The 24801-nt window shown below is 36.8% G+C and overlaps 1 protein-coding gene across 2 annotated transcripts; it reads right to left on the bottom strand.

Annotated features, from left to right (window-relative positions):
* Positions 1-14742: 14742 nt before the first annotated feature.
* On the bottom strand, positions 14743-17275 carry LOC114265652 (transcription factor TCP5). Of its 2 annotated transcripts, none has more exons than XM_082866658.1 (3): positions 17099-17275; positions 16865-16998; positions 14743-16253 (listed from the first exon to the last, which is right to left on the bottom strand). In XM_082866658.1, exon 3 carries the CDS (start codon positions 16247-16249, stop codon positions 15071-15073), a length of 1179 nt encoding a protein of 392 aa, XP_082722784.1. In that variant the 5' UTR covers positions 16250-16253; positions 16865-16998; positions 17099-17275; the 3' UTR covers positions 14743-15070. The 2 variants fall into 2 exon arrangements, with proteins under 2 accessions (XP_082722784.1, XP_082722783.1); XM_082866657.1 differs by having other exon boundaries at positions 14743-16273; positions 17099-17222.
* Between the last annotated feature and the right edge of the window lie 7526 nt (positions 17276-24801).

The following is a 24801-nucleotide window of genomic DNA, read 5'->3' as shown; positions in this document are numbered from 1 at the left end:
AGCACAAATCAGAGTAAAATTTTACTCTCAATCTGTCAAGCAAAAACAGAGCACAAACCAGAATAAAATTTTACTTTCATTCTGTTAAACAAAAACAGAGTACAAAGCAGAGTAAAATTTTACTTTCATTCTGTCAAACAAAAACATAATACAAACTAGAGTAAAATTTTTATTCTCATTCTATCAAACAAAAACTAGAGCACACACTAGATTGAACTCGGCAAATCAACAAAAATAAAACAAAAACAAAAACAAAAAAACTAATCAACATATGTCGAAGATCAAATAGCGACATCGAACCAAAGGTGAGGGTCAAGTCATCAATCCAAATCTTAGGCAAAATTTTGAGCTACAAGGTCGACTCCAAATCAAAACTCAAAATCGAGTTCGTAATGGTGAAATCACACCAAATTCAAAATGCCACAAACCAGATTTGAGATGTCATTTGTCAAATCCAGATCTGGCCAAGCGTCTTAAGCATAGATCTCAAACTCAAACTAGGGCTCCTCTCAGATCACAAATTGAACTGAGGACTGAAGGAAGATGGAGAACCTTTGTTAGAATTTCAGTCCAGTAAACAAGTGAATGGAGTATGGTAGAGGTGTATGAACCTCTAGTTTCTTCAATTCTAGGGTTTCCAGAAAAGAAATGGAAGGCTTGATGACATTGGATGCAGAAAAGGGGGTGGCGCTGGGGAATCATGGCAATTGGTGGCCGGAATACATTGGCGGCACCGTCCGACGGCGGAGGTGGCCTCTAACATAGCTATGAAGAGAAGCTGTGCTTAGAGAGGAGAGGAGAGAGATGGAGAAGGTGAAGAGAGAGTGGGGAGAGAATATGGGAAAATTTAGTTGAGGGTATAATAGTCTGATAAAATATTTAAATAATAAATTTTATCCTTTATGCAAGACTTTATAATTTTTTTTGATCGGCAAAATAAAACTTTATTGATGAACAAACAAGTACAATGAAACAAGTTAAATACATCAATAAAGGGCATGGGAGTGCAACGCATCACAATGAGCTAATTGATCCCAACTAGGTTGGCACCAAAGAGATCATCCTATCATTTGCTAGCACCCCATAGTTGGTGAGGGACCAACGAAAAGAAAAAACATACAACCAAGGTAGAACAGCCCCCTGAACAACCCAACCATTAGCAGCAACATACAACAAGCAATCAGGCAACTCTAATAGGGACTAACTAGCTGAGTGTGTTGCTATAAGAAAAACCAAAGAGATCAACAGCAGCCTTGTGATAAAACCAACTAGATCAGCAATAGCCTTGTGAAGACCAAATAGATACTCTGTCCCCATATGAAGATATAGCATACACTACTCCAAGACATAGCATACATAACAGACCCCACCAGACGTGATCTAGGTCGGTCCAGCATACAGTGCACCTAACCAGTAACTGATACAGCCTGAAGCAATACTCACAACAAAATTCCAAAATCAGCAGCAGATAGACATGCTCCAACCTCCAACATTCTTTACTCGACAGACCAGAAAACTTAAGAAACAACAGACCAGACAACAGAAAACAGTGGCAAATACACTCTGCTGACAGTCCACTCCAAACCCAAATTAACAACAGCAAGCAGAACCGAAATTAACAGCAGCAAAAAGAATAGGCAGCATAACATTCCTCACCCAGCAGCAGTCCACTCCAGCCCCAGAAATCACCTATAACAAAGTCTAATCTGATGTAAATTAAACATAATGTCATTTACTGAGAGGGGCAAACCTGAGCATGATGCTTTGACCCATATTGCAATTCTCACTTTGATCAATTCACAGAATTCCTCCAAGCTGGGTTGGGAATTGTTGAAAATACAATCATTCCTTAACTTCCATACTGACCAGAGCACCGCCAACGGAATGATTCTCCAAATCTTCTTCTCCAATTTTTTGAACTTTGATCCTGACCACCAAAGAAGCAGCTCATCCACTGATTTTGGTATCACCCATTGAATACCCCACCATCTCATAATTTTGGACCATACTACCCAAACACAAGGACAATGCAGGAGTACATGGTTGTCTGTTTCCCCCTCCTCATTGCAGAACACACAATGTAAACTAGAATAATTCTCCAGGATCCCCATCCTTTGCAGGTAGTTCGAAGTCTTAATCCTTCTCTTCCAAGCAAGCCATCCAAAGAATTGGACTTTTGGGGGCGCCACATTCTTCCAGATGCACTCTGTTATCCTGAAATTAGAACCCAAGGAGGATTCGCACCAATGGTATGCTGATGAGACAGAAAACACTCCTGAAGGGTCCGCCATCCATTTCAGTTTATCAGTGACATTCCCCCTTAACTCAGCTGCATTACACAACATGCCCTTCAATCTATCTAATTCCTCCATTTCCCATACAAATAAACTCCTTCGAAACAATGAATGCCAATCATGTTGACCAACTCTAGCTCTCACTGTATACACAGATTCAAATTTATTCAAAGCCAATAAAAAGAGTCTAGGGAACAAAACCTTCAAGCAAACAGAACCAGCCCAATTATCAAGCCAAAACTTAGCCCTCAAGCCATCCCCAAGTTCAATTGTAGTATTTGAATTAAAAAAGCCCAGCACTTCAGGTTTAGATACTACAATTCCCACAATATCTTTCCATATTTTAGACATCTTTCCACCTCTTACAAGTGCCGGTGACCACTCCTCGGTAGAACCATAGTATTTTTTGCAAATCACATCCTTCCACAGGACTTTCTCTTCTGCCCCAAACCTCCACCACCATTTTAATAGTAGACATACATTCATCAGATCAATTCTTTTCACCCCCAACCCTCCTTGGCTTTTACTAAGAGTAGCCTCTCCCCATTTAACCAAATGGATTTTCCTTCTAAGGTTCGAGCCTCCCCAAAGAAAAGTTGATTGGATTTTAGCAATCTCTTTTGCTACTCCTGTAGGCATCTTGAACAGAGAAAGATAATATATTGGCAAACTAGACAGCACCGCTTTTATGAGTGTTAATCTACCTGCAAAGGAGAGAAACCTTCTTTTCCATGAGGCAAGCTTTAATTTAAACTTTTCAATCACAGGCTGCCAAGTCAACTTTCTACTAGGGTTAGCTCCCAAAGGCATTCCCAAGTACTTCAGAGGTAGTTTTTGATAAATGCAGTGTAATTTAGAGGCAAACTCTTGACATAAAGTTGACGATATACCCACCCCACATACCACACTTTTATGGTAATTGATTTGCAGGCCCGACATAATTTCAAAGCATCTCAATATTCTCTTAATATTTAATATCTCCTCCCATTCAGCTTCACAGAACAATATAGTATCATCAGCAAATTGCAAGTGCGTGATCCTAAGATCAGAGCTCACAACCGCCCCCTTGATCAAACCCAGCTGCTTTGCCCTTTCCAACAATATATTAAGACCTTCTGCCACAACATTAAATAGAAAAGGTGATAACGGGTCCCCTTGTCTCAGCCCTCTCTGAGGTTTAAATTCAGAAGTTGGAGAACCATTCACCAAAATAGAAATACTAGCTGAAGTTACACATTCTTTTATCCACCTCACCCATTTAGCCCCAAACCCAAAGTTTGATAACATTGAGAATAAAAATCCCCAATTTACTGAATCATATGCTTTTTCAAAATCGAGCTTCAGTATTACCCCCTTTCTTCTGTCCTTCTTCCACCCATGAACAACCTCATTTGCAATCAATATCCCATCCAGAATATTTCTACCCCCAATGAAAGCAGACTGAGTAACACTGATTATTCTAGGCATTACTGTCTTCATCCTATTGGAGAGTACTTTTGCAAGAATCTTATATAAGGAACCAATCAGACTGATGGGCCTATATTCTGCAAGGCTAGAGGGATTCTCATTTTTTGGAATCAAAGCTATAAAAGAGCTGTTAATCCCGCGAACCAACTTCCCATTCTGGTGAAATTCAGTCATAAATTGGAGTACATCACCCTTAATAATATCCCAATATTTCTGAAACATGTTAAAATTAAATCCATCTGGGCCAGGAGCCTTATTACCCCCACAATTCCTAATTGCTGCCTTCACTTCAGATTCTGAAAAAACTGATTCCAAAAATTCAGAGCTTTGATCCTCTCCAATTGTGTTAAAAGGACCTAGCAGCCCTGGTCTGCTAGGCCAAGAATCTGAGAAGTGGTTAAGAAAATGATTTTTCACTTCAGCCCTAACATCTTGAGGATTCTCTACCGCAGATCCATTAATCACAATAGGACATAAGGCATTCCTGTGCTTCCTACTACAAGCCATAATGTGGAAAAATTTTGTATTTCTATCACCTTTAATTGCCCAATTCAGCCTTGATTTCTGCATCCACACCCACTCCACCATTTTACTTAGTTGCCATGCTTCCCCTTTAGCCTCCCTCCTTCTAGCAGCCTGTGATGATGATAATGACCCTTCTTCAGCCAATAGGTCTAGAGTATGTAATTCCTTTTCAACTTGTTTCAGCTTGAATTCCACATGACCAAAGACCTCATTATTCCACTGCTTTAAAGTGGCCTTTAAAGCTTTCAATTTATACAAGCACTTGAACCCAGCCCAACCATCTAACATTGTTTCTGCCCAACATTTTTGAACTACCTTCATAAAGCCTGGGTGAAAAAGCCATGCGTTAATGAATTTGAAGGGTCTAGGACCCCAGTCCCTCTCATCCTCTAACAGTAGGATAGGGCTATGATCTGAAAACCTTCTAGGGAGACCCCACAATTTGAAGTTAAAATTACACACCCAATCTGTGTTAAGGAGAAATCTGTCTAATCTACTCCATCTTTCCCCATCCTGAGAATTACTCCAGGTGAAGTTTCGCCCGAGCATTGGTAAGTCAATTAACTCTAGTTGGTCAATCATTGCATTGAATTCTCTCATCCCCCTATCCATTCTAGAGCACCCTTTTCTTTCTGAAATTTTTCGGATCTCATTGAAATCTCCCCCCACACACCAAGGATTTGGGAATACTGATTTCATATTTAACAGGATATCCCACACCTCCTTTCTTTTAATTGCATCATTAGGACCATATATATTCACCACCACACATTGAAAGCTATGATAAAGTGTACCTGATAGGAGAATGAAGCTTTTATTACAGCAACAGTCTTTAATTTGAAACACTTCTGGATTCCATACACAAAGTAAACCTCCAGCAGCTCCTGTTGAGTCCACAGCCATAAAATCCATCATCTCTCCTGCCCAAATTGACCGAGCTAACTTCTCACTACTCACAGATTTCTTAGTCTCTTGCAGCAACACCATGTCTACTTTATTGTCAAGGAGCACCTTTTTTATCCTCCTCCTTTTAATTGACTTTCCCAATCCCCTCACATTCCAAGATAATAGCTTCATTACAAAATGTCCATGACTCTTTAGACCTCCTAGGGATGCTATTCAGTTAACATTGCCCTCCCTCTCCTTCAGCTTTTCAATATCTCTCTCTTCCAACTCCATTAGTTTGCTTATAATCTCTTCCTCTTTACCTTTGCAGTCCATCCCAAGGACCCTACTAAGCTGCAGGTTTGTTTTAACTTCCTTAAGTTTGCTTATAATCTCCTCTTCCTGACCCTTGCCATCCATCCCAAGGACCTTGCTGAGCTACGCATTTGTTTCAGCTTCATTGAGGACTTTCCTTCTTGACTCACTTGACATAGATAGTGAAATGGCTGCTACTGCTGACCTGAAAACCGCCCCTTTCTTCAATTCATCGTCTTTTCTTTCCTATTTTTTCCAAACCGAAGGCTGCCCTTCTCGTTGAAATAGTGGCCTGAAACCCCTTTTGCTTTTTCCTTTCTTGAAGCTTTTCTTCTTTGCTTAGAGTTTGATGCTTCTCCCCGTGAGCCTATCTGGTATGGCTGATTCATTTCTATATTTTGGGCTTGGTGCAATAAGTTACTGATATCCTGGTTTGGGTCCGAACATTTGGGCTGAACAACACCACCGCTAGCAGGGCCCATACCACAAGTCTGTTCATGGGCCTTGTTGAGAACCACTTCCAGATTCAACCCAGGTGTGTAGCGAATAGACCCACTTAGACTTCTCATGAAACCTGAAGTACTCACCTCTCCATCTACTTTTCGATTACCCCTCTGTTCATCATGTTTCTCTGCATGCGCCGCCCACATCATCACGCCCGCTCTTGCACCCTCAGAGCTTGATCTTCCCAAGTTGCTGTTAGTTTCCTCGACCAGTGAAACATTTAAATCTTTGTCTCTGTCTTCCAGGTCAGCTCTGTCTTCATGTTCACTTCTCCTTTCTGTAATTGCCATGTTACTCATTTTGTCCAACTCATCTTCTTGCTGGACATCCATGTCATCGTCATCATCGTCATCCTCACCCCGTTTGTTCCTCTGTTCTGATCTCTGCCTATCTTCTTGCTCATACGAACTGTAGCCATCGCCTTCATCATATTTCTTGTGACATTTGCATATCTTGGTTAGCACCACCTTGGTAACAATTTGTTCCTCGCAAACTTTCACTGGATATAGAGTTCCTTGACAGTCTAAATGCACAGTTTTATTGATAGATTCCATATGTGTGGTGACGATTCTTACCCTTCCACGTTGTAAGTTGTTCATACTAAGAGTATCATCATCAAACTCAATAACTTCGCCCCATATTGTTCCTATATTGCTGAAAGTTTTGCTGTTCCAGAGATTTAACGGCACTCCATAACAGCTCAGCCATACACATCGTTCCTGTGCAATGACCATTCCTTTTTTCCATTCATTGATCGATTCGCACCACTCCTTAATCCAACCACTCATTATAATGAGTTTTTCTTTCATCTCTTGGGCTGATTGAAATGAGATTACTAAATCCCTTCCACCTACAGCTGTGACTTTGCTATTTCCCACCTCCCTCTTGGTTAATTCCTTCCTGAAATCCTCCTCCGAGCATTGCGGTCTCAGCCGAGCAATCACACTCTCATACAACCAACCATTACCTTCTTCATAAGCTCTTACGGTTATGTTTGTAGATTCTCTCCTTCTCCCTTCACTTACCACCTGGGCATAAGATTTCTTTGTATTTTCCATGATAGCATTTGCATAACTTGACATTTCTGCCTTTCTATCCTGTTTGCCATATGGTAGCCTTTGTTTAGCTCTCTGTTCCTTCTCAAAATCTGCTGGTTTTACCTTCAATACTTTGTTATCACACCACAGGCCGTTTGCTTTCCGAACCGCCATTTGTGCCGCCACTGGGCAGTCATATCTGACAAATCCAAATCTTGATCTTGTCTGTTTCCTCCTCTTGAACGATATATAAACATCCTTCACCACCCCAAAGTTATTGAATATTGCGTACAACCCTTTTGGATCCATTGAATCTGGTATGTCATCCACAAACAGTGTATGCATTCCTACTCTATGCTCTGAGAAACCTTTACCAGTTCTTCCATGTCTGCGCAGTACTGGCATCTAGCCCCCTGCTCCCACTCCATACTTCTGTTGCCATTCCATTCTTTTCATTTGAGATTTATATATGAGTTTGTATAGTCTTGACTGCTGGCTTGTTGAGATGTTTAAGTCGCTCCTCCAACTCCAAATCTTCTTCTTTAGTTAAACTCCTCCAGTCTCCTTCAATTCCATTGTGTCCCACAAGGTGAGAACATGCAAGACTTTATAATTATGAGGGGGTTTAGAAAGTATAATTTTTTTTAGTCCTTTTAACAATGAAAAGAAGGTAAGGGGGGTTTATAGCCAAATTTCTCTTATAAAAATTACAAATGAGTTATATTAGGGATCCTAAATAAATTACCAAATGTTTTACCAAATCTCTCACATAGGTTTGGGACCCACACAAATCACATGTTTGTGGGTCCTACACCCATGTGAGAGGTTTGGTAGAATATTTGATAATTTATTTGGGATCTCTAGCATTTTAAAATTATGCCACATTATCTGTTAGTATACTAGTAAGTACATTAATTATACATATAGCATTATTTAATATGTAATGAGGGTTGCAACCCAGCGAAGTTGACGAGTAGATTGTTTGAATTTATTTTAAAATTTTAATTAGTGCACTTATGATATATATATACACAAAGAAATAAATTTAAACTGATGAAAATTGTATATAAAAAACAAAAATACTAGAGGTTTCAAAAATTCTATCAAAAGTTCTACCAAATGTCTCACATGGGTGTGAGACCCACATTACCCATGTGAGACATTTGGTAGAATTTTTTGGGTCTGTAGCATTACTCTATAAAAAAATAAAAATATAAATAAAAATATTATAAAGAGAGTTCCTTAAGCACACAGGTAGCTCGAAGGTCTAGTCAATTTGGGTGGGGCTTCAATTTCAGAAGACAACTTCGAGCTTGGGAAGAAGATGAGTTGGCCAGATTTATCACTGTTTTGGGGAATGCCCCTGTTCTAAGAAGTGATTCAGTCGATTGTTTGGGGTGGAAGTCCTCACAGTCAGGTACATTCAAGGTTCATCTTGCTTATGATTGAGGTTTGATTAATGATGGGCCCTGTCACAGATCAGTTGATATAATATGGAATAATTTCTCACCATCTAAAGCAAAATTTTTCTCTTGGTTAGCTTGGAGAGATAGACTGAAAACCAAAGAGCTGTTGCTCAGACTTGTATTTTCTGTCAGCAGGACAATGAATCAATTGACCATGTTATGCTTCATTGTCCTTTTGTTTGGAAGATTTGGTCTGCTATAGCTGAATGGTGGGGCTTTCAGTGGGTTATTCCCAGATCCATTGATGATTTATTACTTTGGTGGTTGGGTTGGAAGTTTAAGAAGAAAGTCAAGCAAGTGTGGAGGATCTTACCAGCAACAGTTTTGTGGTCTATGTGGAGATACCGTAATGAATGTGTTTTTAAGGCAGCTCAACCTCATATTCATGATCTCTGTGAGTGTATAAAGGTGAGGATATCAATTTGGATGAGATCCCATTTTACTAGTGCCTCATTTTCAGTTAATGATGTTGTATTCAATTTTCACCATGTTAGAAGCTGTTTAGGAGCCTCATGAACTGCTTCTGATGCTGGGTTGGTTCTGAGCTGCTGATGAAGATGCTCGTGTAGGTTCTATTTTGTTGTTTAAGTCTCAGATGCTGATGTAGGTTCTGAGCTGCTACTAAAGATGGAGTTGCTGCTGTGGGTATTTTCTTTATTTGCTGATCGAGCCGTTGCTGTGGATGATTTTGGTCTGCTGTGGGTCTCAGTTGTATTTTTTTTTTTTTTTTTTTGTTTGAGTCTTAGATGCTGACATGGTTGTGTTGTCTTTTGGATGCTGCTATTTTGTTGTTTTTTTTGTTCTATTTTTTTTTTGTTTGGCTTCTTGCCACCCCTTTGGTTTGAGCTAGCATATGATTGGGTGTTTCCCTTGGTGCCAACATCGTTGGGATGAAGGGTTTCACTATGTTTCTTTTTGCTCGCCTTCGCTTTATTGATGTTATCCATTAACTTTGATGTTATCAATAAAGTTTTTTGCTGATCAAAAAAAAAAAAAACATAACTAAGTTTAGTTATATTTGGATTTAAATTGAGCATCCTCCTTATATATTACAATAAAATGAAACAAATAAATTATTATAATTGAAGAAAAAATATAATAAAAAATAAATAGGATTGAACAAAAACTTGTGATAATTATTTTAAATCTTGATTATCATCATATTTAATAACTAAAATAACAAAAAACATCAGTTAATTTAAACATATTTAAGACATATAATTTTGATATCACTTTAATCTTTGATCATTTTATTATCAAATAAAAATTAAATTAAATTAAATTGTATAATTAATATCACTAACCTATAAGTCAGCCCATTAACCCGTCTCACCCCATCATAAAAAGGATGATCGAGCTTAGCCTATGAGAGAAAAAATTATTTGGTGCTTCTGAGACGTTATGTGATGATACATCCTCATTAATTACAAATATCTATGTCCTTTTATGTTCTTTAATCGTCCAATACAAAATTGTGAGTCTTACCTCGTTCATCAATCACAACATCCTTGAAGTACCACTTGGCGGTATTCTAAGACTAACCAATAACTTTTTCTATGAAAGAGAGAAAAGAAAAGTTAAGATGCAAAAGTGGAAGGGACATTTTAGTAATTTCAATTGTCAGTTCCACCTCTTTGTGACCATTTTATTTTTAGAGATCAAAGCATTTTTTAAATATTAAATTATGGGATCAACTTTCCTCTAGTTTACTGTCAGGACCCCGAATCCCGCCCAATAAGAGTTTATACTTAATTAATTAATTATAATCCTGATGTGTATTTTGGAGTTGTTACATTTACTAATTAGTATTGTGAGCCCACTTTAAACCTATCTAAATGATAACAACGGTTAATAATGGTAGATAATTTTATTATTTACACCTTTGATAATTTTAAATACTCAACTCCTTTAATCTCATGCCTATCCGAATTTTTTCTTACTTCATAGGGCCACTTCCATAACTTTTCTTTGATGCAATACTTTAATGATCACTTTAGTTTTTAGCCTCAAATTTGCTCAATACCATGTGTCCTCCAATATTTTTTTCTTGGATCTTGTAGAGCATGTTGTCACTGCTGCAATACCAGGCCTGTGTTCATTTTTTCATCTTCTTTCCTTTTCATTTCAGAGGAATTATACACCTTTTAACTTCTTTTTCCTTGGTGTTAGATTCTTCCATGCATGCTTTGGGCTTCTTCAATATATATGTGTTTATTTACATACAAAGTTTCTATAGGACTATACCATTTTTTGCAGCTTTTTGCATCAGGGTTTACCCACTAGTGTAACCCTCATGTCATGCTTTGTGTTCAAAATTAAACAAGTCATGGTAGAGTTGGGTGAGTTATGATGAGCACATTGCTAAATTGGCAAGTTAAGCTCAGTTGATAATTAATGGAGGAAGAGACTACATATTGTTCTAGTGAAAGAAACAACTACTAGATATTATTATAGGACATAACTTCTTGAATCTATAAAATAGTCTTGAATTCATTAAAAAAAAAAAATAGAAGGGAAACTCTTTAAAATATTATTGATTGAATGAATAAGTTTTCCATGCCCATAGTCTTACACATATATTTATAATAAACTAGTTGTTTTGAGAATTGATTTTTTTTAATAATTTTTTAATTTCTTACAAAAAATTATGTAAAAAAGTAAAGAGAAATATAAGATCTTTGGCTAAAAAACCAACTTCTCAAAATAAGCTTAATCTAATACTAGTAAGACAGGTAATTCTAAAATAAACTACAAAATAAAGTAAGATTGTACATAGTAATTGGATCAAGCGTACGATAGTGATCGATACACCTCATAGATAACTGGGCTAGGATGCTGATACACTTGATTTTGGTCAACAAAAACTTGCACAAGTAGAAAATTGATGAAATGATTTTTTTTATTTTCATTAACAAAGAAAACTTAGTTATTAATGTATCGAAAGATTACTATGTGAAAGATTACAATACGAGTATTCCAACGATACATCAACAATACTAAGAACTTGAATCACATCATTGCTGAAAAAGCATTATTCTAACACAAAAACCTCCAGCCAATCATTTCGAGGTCCAAGGCTGTCTTGACCTTTATTTTTTTTTATCAGTAACAAAGAAATTTTATTGATAAATAATGTATTACACTATATATCAATAAAAAAGATGGATGCACAAGCATCATAGCTAAGTAATATAATCTCAACTTGATTAGGTTCGCTATGATACTTTTTGCACTCATCCTCCTCTTTCTTTATTGTTGTAATAGTTTTCTATTTCACTAATAAAGTTATTTTCTTTGCCGATAAAAAAAAAAAGTAATATAATCTCAACTAAGTTAGCACCATAGAATAAGCTCAATCATCTACAACATTACATTAAGTTGGTGAGCGACCAACCAAAACATAAAAACCACAAAATACATCAAAAGTAACAACACCACTATTCCCCAGCACTGTCTTGATCCTTATATTGCACACTAGTTGTCTTTTTTTTGTTTACTTGGATTAAACTAAAGTTTTAAATGGAAAATTGTACATCTAGAATCAATGACTTTTAAGTTTTGATTACAGCTGCCGCTTTTTTTTTTTTCAAGGCCTATTTATAATAATTTGTGCATTTTCTAGGATACAACTTGTCCTTTTGCATAGGTTTTTTCTGGATACAAGTCCTTTTTTGCATAGGTTCTAACTTATTCAAACCCTTTTTCTTCAAATATATATATATATATATCATTAATGAATTAATGATGGTCTAATGAAATCATTGGTTCCAATGATCTACTGATGATCAAATTGTGGTTCTCACATTAATATAATATTTTTGCCTGAAAAAAAAAAAACCTCTAGATACCCTCAACAAAAGCTACTACAGAAAGAAAATAACCAGAGATTAAAATCAAGTAAGGTAGAGTTTGTGAGTTTATTGGCTTATTTCGTAAACTTTAAATTAAACCTAAATTAAGGTTTGAAGGTCATAAATTTGGTCAGTCATACCTTACACTGTTCATTTCCATAGTGGAATTCAGGGGTTTGTTTTGGTTTGGTTTTCAATTAACTGTTTACGTGTTTATTGATTTTAGGCACTAATCACTACCAAATATCTATGCGCGCGTGTGTTGTGCTTGTTAAACTTATTTGACAAATAAAGTTTGGATGATTTTATCTTTTAAATATTTTGAATCTCTCAAAATTTATTTTTCTATTTGCTAATAAAAATTCACAGGCAATTATGTCTTAAGCATAAGGGACCAAATCCGAGGGTGGTGTTATTGAAAACATTGAAACACTACTTTTGGAAAGTTGGTTTTGGTGGGTTAGGGACTAAAATAGCTACAAAAAATAAAATAAGCTATTTTAGTCATAAAAAACAAAACATCAAATCTAATCCATAATCATTACACTTATCTCTCAACAAAAAAGTCAAAAAAACTAAAAAGCCAAAAAATCTTTTCCAAACCAGGCTTTTTAGCCCCAGGCTAAAATAGCTTCTTTTTTTTTTTTGGGGGGGGGGTGCTTTTTCGTTAGTCACACATTTTAAGAATATTTTGTTTCGAAAGCGTTGTATGGTTCATGAAAGCTACTTTGTGAAAAATCAGAAAAAAAAAATTTAAAAACGAATTCCACATTGATTTTTCAAGTAAAATTCCAAAATCAACTTTACTTAATTTTTGTGAAAAGTTTTTTAATAAGTAAAAAAGAGAAATTTTATTGATAAAAATCAATGTACATAAAATACAGAGAGATAAACATCGATAAAGGATTTTTTGTGAAAAAATTGACTAGAAAATGTAGAGTTTTTTTTTTTTGATCAGCAAAGAAAAATTTCATTAATCAACTTGAAATTAAAAATCAACTAGAAAATGTAGAGTTTTAATTAATCATATCACTAAAATGTGAATTCCATTTGTATTTGATCCATGGTTGGCTATTATATCAATAGGTACTTTCTTTGGAATTCACTTAACCAATTACTAGAGTAGCATGCCTACAAATGTTCTTGAGTAGTGATATAGAAATAGAAAATTTGCACATAAAATTAATACAAAATATTAAAACGAAATAATCATCAAAATGACCGTCATTCATTGCACATCATTCTGATAAAAAATTATGTAAGGAAATTCGATAAATATATGATTTTCCAACATTCTTTGGAGCTTTGAGAATCATTTTCATTTCATTTTTGGGGAAAAAGAAAAGAACTATGAAAAATTGTTATACTGATTAACAGTTAAATCACTAATTGTTGGCTAATGTTGTGATTGCCAAGTTAATTTGATTTTTCATTTTATATCGATTTGAGGGCAATTATTTTGTACAAATAATGTCAAAGATTAGTTCTATAGGGTTTTAAATATGATCCGTTACCTATCGTATTGATTGATACGCAACATGATTTTGGACTTCAAATATCGTTATTCACTGATATTGGTCGATATTGGAGATATACATTAATATCGGTAATATACTTATATATCAGTAGATATTGTATATAATTATATTACTGATATTAATACATATCTCGATACCGTTATTTAAAACCATTCTATACCTAATTTACCCCCTCCCAGACTTATCCATTGAGACCTAAATTGGGTTTGTTTTTCATTTTATTTTAATGTGTATTAACCACAACAATGTACATTAGCTAGCCTAAATTTCTAATCATAGCAGCTCACGAATTTTTGAAGCTTCAGGCTAAATGCTAAAATGAGGTTGTGTTCTATTGTGCGTATTAAAATTTGGGACTTTTGATAATAAGAATATGTTGAGATTTTTTTATGGGCCTTAGGCAATTGACTAAGATCTTATTTGACAACCTTCAGTTTTAATTAAAAAGTCAAAAAGTAATTATAAGTTATCACATTATTCTCTCTATTTTTCTACACAATTTTTCATAAAAAATTAAAAAATTATTAAAATAATCTATTTCCAAACGAGACCTAAGTGACCCAATAAACAATTTCTACTCTCACACGCAGAAAGATTAAATGAAGATCAGAGAGGCATCCAGAAGGACTAGAACGAGAAGCATGTTGGCAGTTGAAACACCAGGGAGAGGTTGTCTTTTTTGATGAAACCATAGCCAATGCAAATTACAAAGTGAATGCATGCAACAAAACTATATAACTCATGAATCAAAAAGCTTTTAGGTACTAAGGACAAAGTTTCTTTTATACTAAATTTCACTAGATTATGGCCTGCCCTATATACCACATTCTATTATATGACAAGAAAAAAGAAAAAGAAAATTAAACCAAAGCATGAAATATATATATATATATATATATAACAGTACAACAGTCAACAAACTTCCTACATGTATTTTATATGTTCCATCTGCTGAATATAATGATTATTTCTATATACAAAAATACAAGAAATAGTGTCTTACCATAAAACCGCTATTTTGATCGTTCTTCATTCTTCCCACGCGTTGATTTGATTCACTCACAACTTACTGGTATTGCACCAATTGAGTCTATGATGATGCCTCGAAGAACGTCACAGCATATGATTTTATAGTAGTACCAACAAAGCTGTTGATTATGTAAAGAGGAATAGACAGATATATATGTTTCAAAAACCAGTGTTGCCGCCTTTGTTCGGTTGTCTTTGATCATCATTCTGTGACTGAAGATGAAGTACTTTGGAAGTGGAACTCATTGGAGAGGTAAATGAATGAAGCGACGACATAAGGGGATTTGGTAGAGCTTGCTGCGAATTTGAGCTCCACAATTGAAAGTGGTTGGTTGGCAATTGCCTTGTGTCATTCTCTCCCAAAGTGATGTATGGAGGGTATGAAGGGAAAATTGATGGTGTCGATGCAGGCGGGTAGAGAAATAATTGGGACCTGGATGGAAGAGCTAACGAAGATGGCAATGGCGTCAAATGGCCAGTATTGGCGCCTTCTGTTTGGGAGAGAAGTCCATGCGATCCGAATTGAGACAAGGATAAATTTGATGGCTCCCATTGATAGTAGTTGTATGGCATTGGCATGGCATTGTTTAGCAAGCTCGGAAATGAAGAATTGCTCGCTATTGGAAAAAAGTTTTGGGCCGAAACTTGTGCATTGTAACCTGCACTACTACTTCCATCTTGATGATTTTGGTGTTCATTTGTTCTCATCCACTTCGCTTTCTCAACAATATTAGCCTCTCTCTCAACTTCCTTTAGCTTTGCTCTCATAGCGGTATCATCTAAATCCCAAGTTTTCGATTGATTATCCTCCACATTGTAATTGATCTTAATCCCTTCTTTATTTGGAAGCAAAGATTGAGTTCCTCCATCCTTCATGTATGTTGGGATCGCGCTAAAGAATGGAGAGAAAGAAGGTTGAGGGGCATTATTCAACTCGTGATGAGAAACTAGTGTCGGTTGATGAAACTGAGTGAAACACCCCGGAGGAATTTGAAGGGGTGGAAGCTCATCGATTTCATGTTTGGTAGCGTCGAGCAACCAATCTACAACCTTGCTAGGCTGATTTAGACCGAGTCTATCTTGAAGATCATACAACTGAATTGCAGTGGGAACTGAAAGCCTAATTCGCCGATCCCTTAATCCCCTTATGGTGGAAACCTTACTATGCCTATCTTTTCCTCCAAAGGCACGCGAGACGCGTACAATCCTCGGATTCTTGAATGCTGACCATTGTCTTGAACTTGATGGTGCCTTAGTGACCTTGCTATTGCTTGTATCACCTTCAACCTTTGCTTGAAAATCTTTTCCTCTTAATTTATGATCATCTTCTCTCATCATTGATCTGAAAGGAAACAAGTTAACCTAGAAAAGTTTTCCACATGTCAGTAGATATACACAGTCTTGTTCTCTGCTGTTTTGGAAAAATTCTAGCAATTTTTGTAACAATATGTTTTGTAACTTTTTTTTTTTTTTTAAAAAAAAAAAAATGTTTTGTAACTCATGGGAATTAAAACTTCTACAATAAATAAAAAAAATTGCGCTAAATATTTTCTCAATCAGTTGCAAGTATGATTATGATTCTCCTCCACCTTCAACAACCTGCATATTCTAGCCAAGTCACTTAGGTAGTAAACTATACATGAATTCAAAGAAGCTTAATTCTTCTTCAAGAATTTCTGTGGAGAAACCAAAGCAATAATTAGGTTAATTTTAGGGTTTCTAAAGCAAAAATGACTCAAACCAAACCAATTGAACATAACATATGGAAAAAAAAATGGCACACACACGAGTTCTGGAGAAGATGATTTAACTTGACCTAGCTAGTTGGAGATTACAAGAACAGATTTATACGGTGGAAATGAGTTGACACGATATCCCTTTTTCACAACTAAGAACAAGAACACAGTAGATGAGCCGATCCAAAAAAAAAAAGAACACAGTAGATGAACTTACTTTAGGTGGAGATTTCATGCTATTCGCAGCTCAAATATTTGAATTATTGATGGTGTAAAACATATCCACACAGATGAAGAGCAGCACATCAGTGACATCAAAGACCAACTGCAGTGCTCTTAAATGGAGATGAGCTTTGTAAACAATTGAATGTTAAAATCTAGTTCCCTTCAAGAGAATAAACTCATCAAAATAATTCACAATTTTCGGAGAGAATAGACGTGCGAATCTTACCATGCCATGTTGCAAGGGAGAGAAAAAGAAAAAGATATGGTGTATTTGCGCCCACGTCGCGTCTTTGTCAATTTGGTAGGCTAATAGCAGTTAAATTTCTTAATTTAACTAAAAGCAAATTTGTATTGCTTAACCTATGCATTTTTACATCTTGGTTATTCAGTATTCATATTAATTATTGTGTAGTACATAGTAGGCATTTAACTTATTTGGGGACCATACAACAATATAGAAAAAGTTGGGTTAAAATGCTTTATTGACATATTCAAAATTGCTTTATCAGTGAATTCCACATAGCATGGCTTGAGAATGCATGCCTATCTCAATAAAATAAAATAAAAAGAAAGAAAGCATGATGTTGAAACCCTTTTTTGGGCACTATCTTTTCTTTCTTTCGATTTCCAAATAATTTCTTTAAAAAAAAAAAAAAACATATCTTCATCTTTTTGTAATTAAAAATAACTTTGCATAGTATTACCAGAAAAGAGGATTTTCATTTACAAATATACATTTTTTTTTGGGCGAAAAAAGAGGAACATGTAAATCTCACCCGGAATTAGTATTTAATAACAATACAAGTTTATAAATCTAGATAAGTTGAAGCATGTGGCTCCCAAAGTTTCTGGCTATGATATTAGGGCTTCATATCATCAGCTGGATAAGCTGATTGATAGATAGAAGGCCAGCTACCTCATAGAGGAGGGACCAAATAATAGGGTTCTTATTTAAAGCATCCCACTCACTTAGTACTCAAAAGAGGACCACAAAGTTGGAAGACTTTGCGAAATTAGGCAATGAAGATTTAATCGGTTCATAATTCCTGGGTCTTTATATAGATCTTCTGCTAGAAAAAAGCAAACAAAAAAAAAAATGAAGAAAAAAAAAAAAACACTTATTTAAGACCAAAACCCTACAGGCAATGGATATACGTTGTATCCTTAAGTTTTGCTAATGGTTAACCAATACCCGTGTTGTTGAAGTTTTGAATTCGACTTTCTTAGAATTATTGGGTTTTGTATGCTTGTGACTTTTTATTGTTAAGACCTTTTTTCCAAAGACCTTGGAGCTACACAATATGTCAAAAGTTTTTAAGTCAGTCATTTGAACTCTATTCTTTACTACAACTAATAATAATAATCTTAATCTAAGAAGGCTGATAAAGTTGTTAATTAACTCATGAAACTTTAGCATACTCTATATTATATTTCTATTATATTATATCAAGTAAAATAAGAAGAAACTGTAAAAAAAAAAAAAAAAAAAAAAACAAGAAAACTGATTATATTATATTTACACATGCATTGAGTGTATATCCACCACCTGTATCTCTTCTATTATATAACGCCAACCCTTGAATTGGCATAGATTGAAGTCGGATCACACTAGAAATTGCCTGAAGCAGTTGTTAACTCTCTATCTAATTGTTTTAATTAGTAACTGTGAAATCTAATTGATTCATATACGCGACGTGTGCCAAAATTTCTAGTATGTATATGTATTGATAGGTAAAAGATATCGACAATTAGGGACAAAATTCGAGGGGTTGGGAGAAAAAAAATCACCATATACACAAACTCACATGTATGTACAACGTAATATATAAATTATATTTATATATAGAAAAAAAATTAAATTTCATAGAAGCAATTTCTAATAGGATAAAGAAATTTTTTTAGTGCAAAAAAGAAAAAGAAAGCAAGATGAAAGAATAAAAGGATACGTATTTTTTTTATACTGGGAGGCCATTTTATATATAAAATGATAAATATTTTTATAGTGCTTTGACAAATAATATTTTCAGTGCTGCTACAGACCCCCACTGGGGGTCGACCCCCAGTGACGTGGCGGAGCTTCATTGGCCAGTTTTCTGTTTTTTTTTTTTTTCTTTCTTTCTCCCAATCCCGCAGTGCCACGTGGCACTGGGGGTCGGTGGGGGTCACATTTGCTGGGGGTCCGGCGCATTTCTGTAATATTTTCACAAAAACAAGGGGTCATGGCCTCCATAATCTTCTCCTAATTCCATTTCTGTCAACAATAATAGTTCAATTAAGTCGCTGAAACAAGCAGAAACCCCAGAAATGCAGCATGAATTGAGAAACCTCAAATGAGGACCATTGTTTCAACTTCTGAGATTAAATTAATGCCTGCAACAAAAAATAAAAATATGACATTAATTACTAGTATAAAAAAAAAAAAAAAAAAAAAAATCAGTGAAGAAAACCTGACTTCTATTTGGCAAGAGTGCTTGTATTGAGAGAGAGAGAGAGAGAGAGAGAGTATCTAGCTATATAGTTGCACTAGTCATCAGTGTATTGCATTGTCCTAGCAAAATAGAACCCTAAACTAGAAACCGTAAAACATGCTACTTCTTCAACAGTGTGGAGCAAATTAATTCCCAGGATTCTTGACAAACACAAGCTGTGTGGTGAGGTATCCTCCTCTGGTTTGAATCCTCAATAGGAGAGAGAGAGAGAGAGAGTCTAAACCACTCTTTTTTTCTTCTCTTTTTCATGAAATTACCATCCATGTGTTCGCTGTTTTTTGCTGAGGGTATGCAATTTTAATTTATGTATATAAATGGACAGTACAAAAATAAAAGGGAAAATTATAATTTTAGTGTTAAACATTAGTGATTTTTTTTTTTTTTTGATCTGCAAAAAGTTAGTTGTTGGTGTAAGCCTCCCTACCCTTTGCCTCCTAATTTAATTTCTTCTTAGGAAAAGTTGAATCCATAAACTTTTTGTTAAGACTAAACCTTTAAGAGAGTCATGGTGGCTAACTAGACTAAACCTAGTTGGTTCCTTAATGATAAAATAATAAACATTAATAATTAAAATCTTAAACTTTTTCATGTATTGTAAATATTTTTTCAAAAGACCACTGATTGTCACTCTCTCAAAATAAAATAAAATTGCTTAATAATGCCTATAATTCAATATATATATATATATATATATTTAAGGGTATGGCTTCTGTCTAGTCCAGGATCGGACTGGACCGTACTGTTGGGCCCGTGGGGGCCTACCACAGGTCCCGTTTTGATAATCTGAACTGTTCAATGTGTAGAACTCGTCGAGTACTATATGACTATAAAAAATTACGTTGATCGGATATCGATAGCTATATGATCAAATCAGTTTCGTATTAAAAAAATTGAACGGTGAACAAATTAACGGTTGAAAAAAAACTATTTTGATCACATAGCTATCGATAAACGTGATTTTTTTCGACGATTTCTACACATTGAACGGTTCAGATTGTCAAAACGGATCAATGATGGGCCCCCACAGGCCCAACAACACAATCCAATCTGATCCTGGACTGGATAGAAACCATACCCTATATTTAAAACACTCGGTGTCCTGCTCATTGGACTAACACTGTCCGTGATTATTTAGAGTTATCAGTTTGCACAAATGCAAATTTCTCTCCCTCATGGGAATGCAAGCAAGAACAAAACAACAATACTATATATTCAGAAACATTACTCAAAAACTACATTAATAGGTTATATTTATTTTGAGTGTGGTTCATATCACAAATATTTTAAGATTGTATTTAAATCATAAATTTAGACAAAATTTTTTTAAAAAAAAAGAGATAAAAAGAAAAACAAATATAAATAAAATATAAATAATTTATTTATTTTTATTTTTTTTTAAATTTATAATCTAAACACAACTTATATTTATATTTATATGTACCTCAGCTTGCAAAATAACTTTTGAGGTATAAATACTGGGCTACGTAGCCTTTTTCTAGCAGAAAATTGGTGCACATCCCAAGAAAGGATGAAGCAGTTTTTTTTTTTGATGGACAGAATGGATGAAGCGGTTGTGATTTATTTTTTTTGGGTAAACAGACAATAATAAATGGTCCCCTGATCAGAGACAACACTGCATTTTTCACAGACAAAATTTAAGAAGACAAAAAAAGTTACTGTATGATTGCTAGGTATGAATGAGCAATTGTAGCAGTGTGAGACCAGTGTCTCTCCTTCTCTAACTCCAACAAAAAGGGAGTAGAAGCACAATTTCCTGCAATTTCAATTTTGGGTATCCATGTGTTGAAGGACTAGCTACAGCACTCATGTTTCATATACCTTATGTAACACCACACACATTTCAGAGCAGCCTAGGATTGTTCAGCCAATTTAAAATGAATAACGTTAGGAATTAAGAACTCGTATTTTTTCAGATTTAATTTTAGTTTGCATTCTAATATATAGACGCTGAATCTGAACTGCATATTTGTATTGTTTTGACATTTATATATATATATATATATATATATGTGTGTAGGGACATAACTTTTGAATGACAACGCGTGATCGAGGTGTCACGGAAGTGTCAATCGAGATGCCACGTAACCTGATCATAATGCCGAGGTGATCTCAGTTAGGCCGAGATTATCTCCGAAGATACCGGAATCCGGGATAAGCGGATAAGGGACAAGAGTCTTAGAATGAGAGCCATGTAATCTGATCGTAACGCCGAAGTGATCTTGGTTAAGCCGAGGTTATCTCCGAAGATACCGGAATCCGGAATAAGGGATAAGAGTCCTAGAATGAGAGAAGACTTCAATTTGGGTAAAGATAAGACTCTTAGGGAGTTTATCCTAATCCTACTATGATAAGACTCTTAGGGAGTTTATCCTAATCCTACTATGAGTCCAAGATTAGCAGTAATCCTAAGTCCATTAGAGCTAGGCTTCTATTGGGACTAGAATTGAGTTGGTTATAAAAGAGAGGCACCCACATGGGTCTATGGTACGCTTTTTGTATTCTAAATAGTGAGTTAAGCACTTTTGCTATCTTTGAGAGATACCTGACTTGATCGTCGGAGTGCCCCCGGGTGGACGAACCACCGCCGGAATCTCTTCTTTTCTGTGACAGGTCATTCAGGCGTCATATATTCTGCTAGTGCTCTCCAGTTGAGTAACTAATTTAGCAGTGTGGTCAGAAATCAACACCCACAATTTGACACCGTCTGTGGGAAAGAAAGGAGAATAGATGGCCAATGACGGACAGAAAGAGAAGGTCGGGAACGACACTCTTACTGAGAATGGGAAACCTGTAGACCTTGACGTTGAAGAAGATAACTGCAACAAAGAGACTCACGATAAGAATCACGAAGGAAAGGACGTCGGCAAGGGGGGGCGACGTACCAAAGAAAACGGACCGAAGCGGATATTACAACGAGGACGACCTCCAAGTATGGAAAGAGAGATGCCTGCGGAGGGACAATGAGGTAAAGGCCATGGTGAACAAATTGGCAGACCTACAAACAGTGGTCAATTTCATAATGTAAAATAACGTCATGCAGCCACCATACACATTACAAGATACACCAATTCTAGCGACCAAGAAAGATGCCCGGAAAGATGGGCAGAAAACAATCCCTACAATCCCCCAGCACACCAGAACCGAGAAACATTCTCATCGACCTTCAAGGGAGGTTGGGCGAGGAGAGTCAAGAAGGGGAGATTCACGGAGAATGCATCATACCAAGGAGCTGACCCCAAAGAACATCGGCATGTTCAAAGGCATGAGTTGTGCTTCGACGCAATTAATGGAGAAAGGTCCAAGAGGACTCACAATAACACAAGCAGTAGTGCACCGAAAAGGTTGAAATCTGGAGATAGCCGAACTCCTAGGCGGACCAAAGAGGACTTGAGGGATTACCTCAAGAGGAAGCAACAAAATGCCGAGGTAACTTCCCCAGTTAAGCCGAGAACTCCATTCTCGGTAGAGTTGGACAAATTTGAGGCCCCAAAAAGATTCAGTATGCCGAGGTTACAGATATACGACGGAAAGTCGGACCCCAACTTCACGTCGGTTTATACCTGAACTCGATGGCATTGTACACTGGGAGCGAGCCGTTGCTTTGCAAGGTGTTCCCCTCATCCTTCAGGGAAATCGCATCGGACTGGTTTCACAAGTTGCCGAAAGGAACTGTGAAAACCTAGGAAGGCCTGACCGAGATGTTTATGGCCAAGTTCGTGACAAACAAACTACAGCTATTGAGGATAGACGTCCGGATGGCTCTGAAGATTGGCGAGGACGAGAGCCTGAGGGCCTATGCCAAAAGGTATTATGAAGTATGCAACCGAATACCAGAATGCAACCAAGAGGTGGCCGTCGTATCATTTAAAAACAGCCTGAAAGATGATTGTCTGCACCGAAAATCACTAGCAAAGACATTGCCAAAAAGTATGGAGGAACTTATGGCTAGGATAGAAAAGTATGCTAGGGCTGAGGAAGACACGCCGGGGACAAAGGCGCCGAAACCAGAGAAGAAAAATGGCTCGCCAAAGCAAGGCCGAGGTGATAGTGGACACAACAAACCAGAGACAGGACTAAGGGCTGCACAAGCAGTCACAACCGTCTTCCAAATCCTGATTTACAAAGTCTTAGAGAAAATCTGAAACCAGCCCTATTACAGAGCACCAACAAGGGTACCAGGAAAATTTATGGGAAGAAGTCTTGATAAGCACTGTACTTACCACAATGAAGCTGGTCATCTGACTCAAGAGTGCAGAGCCCTGAAAGCACATCTAGAAGACCTAGTAAAACAAGGTCATCTAAGGGACCTGGTAGACGAGACCAGGACAAGAGAAGAACAAGCAAGATTACCCCAGGCACCAGCAGCACTGCCACCCCCAGCACCACAACCACAGGGAGGCGGCCCTCGAGTGATCAATGTAATTCACTCAAAGGTAAACGAGAATGAGATTAGGGGGGAAACCTAGAAGGTAAAACACCTGTAACATGTGTATCAGGTCGGGAAGAAAAGGCCTAGGGCAGACAAAAGTCAGGGACCGGTGGTGTCTTTTACCGAAGAAGACCTGGAGATGGTGCAGCATCCACACAACGATGCCTTGGTAGTATCCCTCCAAGTTGGGGAGTGCCAAGTGAAGCGCATCCTAATTGACCAAGGTAGCTCTTGTGACGTCATGTATGTCAGATGTTACAAGGAGCTTGGCCTTCACCCAAACGATATGAAAACGTCCAATGGCCCAATGGTTGGGTTCAATGGAACGCCGACGTAGCCACTGGGAGCAACAAGTTTGGAGGTGCAGGCTGGCACCAAAAAGATAAAAACAGAATTCACCATAATCGACACATCCTCCCCTTACAATGCTATCTTGGGAAGGACATGGCTGCATGTAATGAGGGTTGTCCCCTCAACATTGCATCAGCTATTACGGTTCCCAACAGAGCATGGGATAGAGGAGGTCAGAGGGGATCAGCTGTAGGCAAAGAACTGCTCCATGGCAGTAATGAAATCCACTTGCAGCATACGAGAACCAGAAATGGTAGAGATCGAAAACGAGAACGTGGAAGTCCTAGAGGATGTCGGCAAGGAGCCAGCCGAGAAGAGTGAAGAAGCCCTGAAGTAAATCCTCGTCTAGCAGGGGGATGAAGAACGTTTCTTCCTTCTCGACTTGGGCTTAACCGAGGAAGAGGAAAAAGAGCTTGAGGCATTCTTGAGAGCAAACATTGAGGTGTTTGCCTGGACGTCTTATGAGATGCCATGCATTGACCCTGAGGTCACTTGCCATAAGCTGAATGTAGGCAGGTCGGCCAAACCTGTAATCCAACGAGCAAGAAGGCCGACATTGATGCATGTTGAGGCCGTGAAAGAGAAAGTAGACAGACTTCTGGAGGCCAGAGCCATTCGAGAGGTAAATTACCCGACATG

The sequence above is a fragment of the Camellia sinensis genome, chromosome 4 (genome assembly GCF_055761805.1).
Source record: "Camellia sinensis isolate YWXY chromosome 4, ASM5576180v1, whole genome shotgun sequence".
Taxonomy (NCBI): Eukaryota; Viridiplantae; Streptophyta; class Magnoliopsida; order Ericales; family Theaceae; genus Camellia; species Camellia sinensis.
This window is presented reverse-complemented; position numbering and strand designations above follow the sequence as displayed.